Source organism: Medicago truncatula, chromosome 5 (genome assembly GCF_003473485.1).
Source record: "Medicago truncatula cultivar Jemalong A17 chromosome 5, MtrunA17r5.0-ANR, whole genome shotgun sequence".
Classification (NCBI taxonomy): Eukaryota; Viridiplantae; Streptophyta; class Magnoliopsida; order Fabales; family Fabaceae; genus Medicago; species Medicago truncatula.
Genome location: NC_053046.1, coordinates 44,211,165 through 44,219,951, shown reverse-complemented (window position 1 = coordinate 44,219,951; position 8,787 = coordinate 44,211,165). Strand labels below are relative to the sequence as shown.

The following is an 8,787-nucleotide window of genomic DNA, read 5'->3' as shown; positions in this document are numbered from 1 at the left end:
CGAGCCTGTTTGGAAATGACTTTGGTGACCAGATCGACCGGTATGCAACTTTGGTGGATCCTAATCATAACGAGTTTGAGATTTTGGTTCAGAGAAACAACTGTGGCATCTTCTTTACCAAAGGCCGGCATGCTCTACGCGGCTTTTACAACATAAAACTTGGTTCTTGGGTAACATTGATTTTTGTAGGGTTAGGGAAGTTCAACATCCGTATCGAAGATAGGTGGGGCACCAAAGTGAGATGTCCTTCATTCTGTGAGGTTTTGACACTTACTACTAACATGAGGCTTTTGCATGGAAGCTCACCTCATGAGATATGCGAAAGAAAAGAATTCAGTGAATGGGTGTTGGGGATTGGTGATGGGAGCATTGGGGAAGAAAATGATGAATATATAAACATGCAAATTCCACACGACTTGCTTATTCATAGTTCCGCCGATCATATTGCATCAATTGTTGACTGCATATATCCGTCATTGTTGGATAACATGCATGAAAAGGAATTCTTCCAAGATAGAGCAATACTTACACCTAAAAATGTCTTCGTGGATGAAATTAATGATTATACGTTGGATCTCATACCTGGCGAAGAGAAAATTTATTTAAGTTGTGACTCTCTGCTCACAAAGCCATCTATGATGAATAGGCCGGACGACATTCATACACCAGAGTTCTTGAACACAATTAATGCTTCTGGACTTCCACGTCACAAAATACGATTAAAAGTTGGAGTACACGTGATGCTAATGAGAAATTTGGACCCAACTGCAGGCCTTTGTAATGGAACTAGATTGATTATTACAAAGATGGGAAGATATGTGCTTGAAGGAAAAGTTATAACAGGAAGCAATATTAGAGAAAAGGTCTTTATTCCTAGACTTTCGTTGGAACCGTCTGATACAAGAATTCCTTTTAAATTTCAACGTCGACAGTTCCCTATATTTGTTTGTTTTGCAATGAACATTAACAAAAGTCAGGGGCAGTCACTCAAGCAGGTTGGCATTTACATTCTACAACCAGTATTCTCTCATGGTCAACTCTACGTAGCCATATCAAGGGTTACATCAAGGAAAGGGCTGAAAATTTTGCTGTTAGATGAACACGGTTGCTGCATTGATAGTACCAATAATGTTGTTTTCAAGGAGATTTTTCGTAACGTTTAGTTAATTTCACTCTGTTTATTTATCTGTTATGTTTCATTTCAGATTCACTTAGTTTAACATAGTTTAGCATTGAAGTAATCATACTTTCTCATGTATTTTCAATTATGTTTAGTTATGTGCACACCAACTGTTTTTTCATGATTTCCTTGCTTTTCTGTTGATATCAGTTTCAATGGTTGATGTTAGCGTTGGTCTGTCATAATGGATGGTTAAACTAAAATACGGAGTTTGTTAGCTTATGCCGTATGGTTAAGCATTGGCTGATTTAAGCTTACAACAGGTCAAATAAATTCATTGAACTATAATTTTACACACTTATTCGCTTTCCATATGTTATTTGCATCTATAATATCAATATATTGCATCTATAACGTATATGACCCGGGACGCCCGAGTGAAAGGTCTAGTACGTATGTATATCTCATCCTACCCACACAAACCATTCTCATTCCTCATTCTCTCTTTGCGATTATTCAAAAAATCGCTTCTGGTTACAAAGCTATCGCCACAAGAAAGAAGAAAAAGCGATTATTAGCGATTCACGTTTCAAGCTTCCGTTGTTGATCAAAGGGGTTTTCTCCGATTCCGTCATCGAAGGCACCAAGATTCGATTTCATCACCAAACCCTAGACGTTGCTGTTGCTTTACGCGGTTTCTTGTTCGGTAGGGTTTCGCTTCGCTGGATTTGGATTCCATTGTTGTTGATGCTCTCAAGATCATTCAAGACTCCGTTTCTTACTTATCGTTCTTGAAGAGTTTTAGATTTATTTTCATTGTACCCTAGAAAAGAAAGAGATTTGATATATTGTACTATTATTAATTTATATTTTTGTAATTGTTTTCAATTTTGAAGAATTTTATTGATTATTGTTTTTGTGTTAATTGAATAGAGTAATTTACAATGGCGGTGTATTATAAATTTAAGAGTGCAAAAGATTACCATTCAATTCCAATGGATGGTCCTTTTATATCTGTTGGTACATTGAAACAAAGTATATTTGTATCCAAGCATTTGGGAAGGGGTACTGATTTTGACCTTCTGGTCACCAACGCTCAGACCAATGAAGGTCGGTTCTTAATCTTGATCGTTTTTAACTGTTTTCATCGTTACTGTACTAGGATTTATTGATTTTCTTGATTAGGGTTCTTAATATTTTTTTGAGAAAATGAATTAATCGACTCGATTAGGGTTTATATTTGATGCTTGATTGTAAACTGAGTTTTAAGTTGAGAGAACATGAATTAATCGAATGTAATCGGTGTCAGATAGCGTAGTGACACTGTCACCTTTGATTAGAGGTGTCTGTCCTATAGAAGTTCTGAGTGTTCTGAGTGTTCGTCTTTGCAATATCGTGCTCATGCATATTATATGTATTTCATGGTTGATATTTAGTTCAACATAATTAAAATTTTCAAATCATACGGTGACAGAAGAGAGTTCATCGGTATTCCCTTTTTCAATAGGTACACTTAAGACTATAAAGTTGCAGTCTTTTCTTGCGCCTCTCAAAGTACAAGTTTTTTACTAGTCCTATCTATCCATTAACTGAAACAGGTTTAATTTGAGTTCACTTATAATAGAAACAAAAAGAAAACACTTACAATTAAGGCATAAAAATTGACTGGGACGATGTAGTTAGGCTGGAATGTAGTTATGTATTTTAAGCACCTAACTTTGCTGCAAAATTTGTAGTATCATAGTTGTTATATTAGGCTTCATGAAATAGCACATTTACAGTGTTTTATATTTGGCTTGTCTTTTGGAATTTCAGAATATCATGATGAAGAAATGTTGATTCCTAAAAATACATCAGTGTTAATTCGACGGGTTCCAGGACTGCCACGTTTACCGATTGTTATTGAACAAAAGTACTTTCTCAAACCTTTAATCTCATTACTCTTGTTTGATTTATTTACCAATGATCATGCATTGTGTATGTGAAATAAAGTATGAACTAAATAGGCAGTCATCAATTTGTCATACTTAGGCAAAATTAGAAATTGCATTGTTCATGTGTGAAATAAAGTATGTTGTGTGTTCTTGAGTTGTAACTTTATTTTGCTATTTGCAGACAAGAGGTTGAAAGTAAGGTTGTGGAAACTGAACCTGAGAACAGTACCTTACCGGTAGATTATACATCTTCCATGCAATATGTAGGTCTCTTTTTTCATTTCATTTTTTTTATAAACAATTCATATTCATTTCCTAATAAATTGATAATTTTGGACCATTAAACAGCCTGAAAAATTGGATTGGCATGAATTTGGCAATGATGTATATTCAATACCTGATCAACTGCCTCTTCAATCAAGCACCATGATTCCAGATGCTCTAACTAACAAAGCTGATGAAGACAGAAAAATTAAGGCCTTGATTGATACTCCTGCATTGGATTGGCAACAGTGAGTAGATTATCCTCCTTTTCCTGGTGTTTTGTCTGGTGCATAGAATGAATTACAAGTATAATCAATAGATGTATAAAGAAAAAAATTCAAATTCAAATTATTGTCTTCTTACTAAACTAATGCTATGTGTGGATATCTAATATGGGTGAAATGGATGAAATCAAGACGATGGGATGGGATACAATTACTATAAAATATGCTTGGATGTTTTACAATGCAATGGAGAAAAATATTCTTTACATTGTTTTGAGATGTTAACTAAATGTAATCACTCTAAATTCATTCTTCACTCATTCCATTTTGCCCATCAAATGGAGTTACAAACCATATTTATTTTATTAATATACTTCTTTTTTTCCTGCGGGGGTGGGGATAAGAGGCATTTAATGCAACAAAATGAGTTTTATCCAAACAATGGTAACTAATAACATTCTACTGATTTCCTTTATTTTATCAAATCCAAACATAGTCGTCTAAGAAAACCTCATTCCTAACGAAGATTGAATTCCACACGTCAAATATGATTTTCTTTCCATTAAAGCCTCTGAGTTCTGGGATTTTTGATGTTTTATGTTGACACCTTTTTCCTGTATGCAGACAAGGTTCATACTTTGGCGCTGGTAGAGGTTTTCGAAGGGCCGTGGGTGGTGGAAGGACTGGGGGTGGACGTGGTTTTGGTGATTTTCTTTTTCTATCTCGATCTCTATATATATTATACATTTATGAGTGATTTGCTTTTTTGAATACAAATATTAACAGTTAATAGACTGATGCCTATATACTTGCTGGGGTCTGGCAGGGTTGGAGCGGAAAACACCTCCAGAAGGCTATGTATGTCATAGATGCAAGGTGTCTGGTATGCTCATATTTCTCAACTTCATAACCCGTTCTGTTTATAGAATGCTGGTTACCTGTGTCAGTTAATTTGGCTAACTTGTCTCTTGTTACATTTGTTAAGGACATTTCATTCAGCATTGCCCTACAAATGGTGATGCAACTTTTGACATCAAAAAACTCAGGCAACCTACTGGTATTCCTAGATCCATGCTGATGGTAAATCCACAAGGTTCCTATGCTCTACAAAATGGTTCAGTAGCTGTTTTGAAGCCAAATGAGTGAGTACATCTTGATTCTTGTCTGTTCTGTTATATGATGACATGAAATTGAGTTTCATGTTTTCCTTGCAAACAGGGCTGCGTTTGATAAAGAAATGGAAGGGTTGTCATCCAAGCGTTCAGTTGGTGATCTACCACCTGAGCTCCACTGCCCTTTGTGCAATAATGTCATGAAAGATGCTGTACTGTCAAGCAAGTGTTGTTTTAAAAGCTTCTGTGACAAATGTAAGTTTTTATGCTACTGTAAAAAATATTTCGCAATTTGAGTAATATACTGGCGTGTCTTTAAAGTTCCTCTTTTTCATTATGCAAGTATTGAACATCTTAGATGTTTTGCTTCTCGGCAACTTTTCCTTGAACTATATATTGTATATAATTTTTATTTTATATTGAATCATTCGTAAAAATCTATTCAGGTATTAGGGACTATATTATGTCCAAGTCTGCATGCGTATGTCTTGCAACAAATATTCTTGCAGATGATCTTTTACCAAATAAGACGCTTAGAGATGCCATCAATCGCATATTGGAGTCTGGCAATAGCAGTACTGAAAATGCGAGGAGCACTTATCAAGTTCAAGGTGATTGAAACAATCATGATTTGGATCTTACTTGCACTATTATTGGCTATCGGTTTGTCAAGATTTTATTTTTTGTTTGATTTTATTTTCCAGATATGGAGTCTTCTCGTTGCCCACAGCCCAAGATACCATCTTCAACTTCATCTGCTACCTCCAAGGGAGAACCAAAGGTTTCACAAGTTAATGAAGGAATGACAAATATACAGGAAATAGCTGCTGAGATAAAGGATGTCTCTGCTACACAGCAGGTATCAGAGCAAGTAAAGATGCCTAGAGCTGCAGTTGTATCTGAAGCTACTCATGAGTCTATGAGTGTGAAGGAACCAGCCTCCCAAGGGAGTGCTAAACTGGTTGAGGAAGAAGTGCAGCAAAAGTTGGTCCCCACCGACGAAGGTAATGTAGAATGTGTATATAACTATGCGCTCTTTGTGGATTTTCTGTAGAGGGCATTGTCATTTTATTTATTAACTTTGCAGAAAAGAAGAAGAAAAAGAAGAAAGTCCATATGCCTGCAAATGGTAAATCTGCTGTTTTTTCTAGTTCTGCCTTACATAGTGCTGGAACATTTAGTGAACCACGCAATACATTGGTTTTTAGTCGAGTAATAACATTGAACGATCTTTATTTATCATGTAGATTTACAATGGAAAACCCCACTTGACCTTGGGGGTGAGAACTATATGATGACACCGACAGGCCTACCGCCTTTTAGCTACAATTCATACTGGAATGACATGCAACCTTGTATGGATGGATATATGGGACCATATGCTGCTCCAATGCCAACGATGGTTTATGGTCTAGGCCCCTTTGACATGCCATTTGGAGGTGGTCTGCCTCAAGACCTATTTGGCATGCATGGTTACGTGATGCCTGTTCATCCACCTCATAGGTATGACGTCAGCCTTTACCCTTGCTATTGCATGTTTTTTCTTATATGCATGTTTAAGAAGTTTGATAGAGTTTTAACTTGCAAATCAAATATTTGCACCGTTGTAAAATAGCAACATCTGCCTTTTGCATCCTTTCCTTTTTGTACGATTCTGCTACTTTTTGTTTCCCGGCAGTGGTGTTTTGGGATTTCGTGTGGAAATTATTCTACAGCAAATCTTGTTTGATAAAGCAGAATATGTTGTGGATTTTCATAAAATAATTGCAAAGCACTGCTTTACACAAAGACATTTTTGCATATCATTAACTACTTACCTATTGAATATAGTTTCGAACTTTTATGGTTGACAGAGTAACATATTGTAAAAGGATGATAGATGTTATCATTATTCTTTTGGCATGTGAACTATGCAGTGCTTAAGACTCATCCGAGTTTATTGTCTTATTGCTTTTAATGAGTTTATTTCTTTCATGGAACAGGAACTTATCCAAAGATCGAGAATTTGGTAGAGATGTGAGTAGTGTTGGAGATGTTTCTTCATCGAAACCAAAAGCAGTATGTACTTTCTATTGTTTTAATTTTCAGCTTATGCGCTTATTAATTTCTGTGGGTTTTCTACCAAATGTTTGTCCAGAAACCTCAAGCATGCAAAAGAACATCATTATAGTAGATAATCCCATTTGTTATTTTTTTGGATTTAATTATTGTAGTCTTTGGAAGTTATTTCTCTTGGCTTCATTTATTGTTAATAGTATTTATCTATCAAGTTATATTGTGTGGTTGTTTACGAAATGGTTGAGGGAGCTATTCCGGCGTGTCTCGCCTATTTTGATGATGAAATATTGGATTAACTGCATTTCTGCATATGCTAATGGTGCAGTGCTGTTATAAAATCTTGATTCTCCGTTTCAAAATCTCTCTCGTGACCATATTTATTCAAACCATGGTTTATGGACATGATTTGAAGCATTTTGTCTTTGTATTGTAATTGGGTTAACTGTCAAAGTTTTTTTAATGATTTATCTTTGTATTTTTTTAAATCTAAGTAAACTTGTTAACGGTTAAACTATGTATTCTTTCGACTAAAAAAAATAAACTAAGTAAACCAAATGTAACAACCTATGAGTTTTTTTTTTTTTTTTTTTTGTGACAATAATGCGATTAATTAATGATTTGGTCTACTATTCTGTCAAAAAAAAATCATTTGGTCTACTATAATTTCTAAATTGAGTTATTTTAAATATTGTAATAATATTTTTAAAAGTCAAAATTATACTAATAATGAGTTTTTGGCAAGAAACAAGCGAATTTGTGCTGAAAAGTAAAATAAAAACACATGGAACAAATTGTAAAAAGTATACATGTACAATAAACTATCTAAAATTTTGTCAAAAAATAAAAAATAAACTATCTAAATTGGTGATTTTAAAGTTGCTTTTAGAAATATTCCTTTTTTTTTTTTTTTGCAAGAGTATATATATTATTGTTTTTGATTTAATTTCATGATGGGTAAGAATAACAAATGTGCTAAATGGGTTTTTGCAGAAGCTAAATCCGTCGTCATCAAATGGCCATCCCAATTTGCATCATCAACACCACCGTCAACGACCTATGCAAGAAGAGCCACCACGTTCATGCAAACTCGAATGCAAACGACCACGTTCTTCCGCAACATCAAACGGTTATTACGAAGTGAGAAAAAATGAAGACAACAATGACGATGATCGACATTTCAAAAGGAGACGGCCGAGGTATGAGTTGGTGGCAGCATAGGCGAAGAACAACAACTGTACCGTTGGAAGGATTTTTAGGGAAATTTGATTTGATGGCATATTTCAATTATTTTGCCACTGTAATTTGTTTTTCTTTTTTTTAAGTACAATCGACATTGTAATTTTACGTTTCTTCAATTCAATGAAAGTTTACTTTTTTAAATTCAAATTCGTCTCTTCCTTTTTCTATTTCTGTCCTTCACTCCTTCATATTTTATGATTTAAATTTTACAAGAATATGTAAATTATATGCATAATTGAATCAACCTATCTAAAATTTGAAGAGAAATTTTTAAAAATAAAACTTCTAAGTCTAGCTTAAATTAGTAGTTTAGAGTTCAGACTCGGTACAAAACTTATTTTTTTATTTTTTTAGATAATAGTTTTAAAATGGTGAATTCTATATATGGTGAGGTATTTAATAAGTCCTTTGTCGGTGAACCACGTAAACAACGATTAAAATCCTTTAGATTAATTTATCATATCATTTATTTGAGATCATTATTTAGCACAATCATACCAGAGGTAGAGTATTAGGCTAGTGAATATATTTTTCTGGTGGAAACTAATAAATATGCTGTGTTGGAATATTCAAGTTTTTTTTTATAATATACATGATACAAAATCTGACATAAAAAAGGACATCTAACAAAAAGGAGATAAATTGACTTTACAAGCTCATTACAAAAAATACCATCAGAGTCAACTATAACACTCCTAAAAAGAGATTATGTCGAGTCAAAATCCTTTCGTGAAGCTGTTGTCAAGAGAATACATTCACCTTGAGATGAGATCAAAACTCACACCCTTTACAAGAAGTTGCATAATTTCTTCTGACCTCTCTTCCACCATACTAAC

At 34.3% G+C, this 8,787-nt stretch overlaps 1 protein-coding gene across 1 annotated transcript; it reads left to right on the top strand.

The window, feature by feature from the left end:
* The first annotated feature begins 2,017 nt into the window (after positions 1-2,017).
* Positions 2,018-8,024, top strand: LOC11424069 (E3 ubiquitin ligase PQT3-like). Its single transcript, XM_039834128.1, has 14 exons — positions 2,018-2,230; positions 2,936-3,032; positions 3,236-3,317; positions 3,403-3,566; positions 4,167-4,246; positions 4,369-4,425; positions 4,528-4,684; positions 4,761-4,909; positions 5,101-5,265; positions 5,359-5,658; positions 5,742-5,783; positions 5,902-6,157; positions 6,637-6,712; positions 7,703-8,024. The coding sequence occupies exons 1-14, from the start codon at positions 2,065-2,067 to the stop codon at positions 7,928-7,930; spliced, it is 2,019 nt and encodes a 672-aa protein (XP_039690062.1). The 5' UTR covers positions 2,018-2,064; the 3' UTR covers positions 7,931-8,024.
* Positions 8,025-8,787: the final 763 nt, after the last annotated feature.

What these genes read in the sequence shown, in the direction of transcription:
- LOC11424069 (XM_039834128.1), top strand. Translation starts at nt 2,065, where the DNA reads ATGGCGGTGTATTATAAATTTAAGAGTGCAAAAGATTACCATTCAATT. An exon ending in CCTGCATTGGATTGGCAACA is followed by an intron (nt 3,567 to 4,166) that starts GTGAGTAGATTA and finishes TCCTGTATGCAG; the next exon opens with ACAAGGTTCATACTTTGGCG. An exon ending in TAAAAGCTTCTGTGACAAAT is followed by an intron (nt 4,910 to 5,100) that starts GTAAGTTTTTAT and finishes AAATCTATTCAG; the next exon opens with GTATTAGGGACTATATTATG.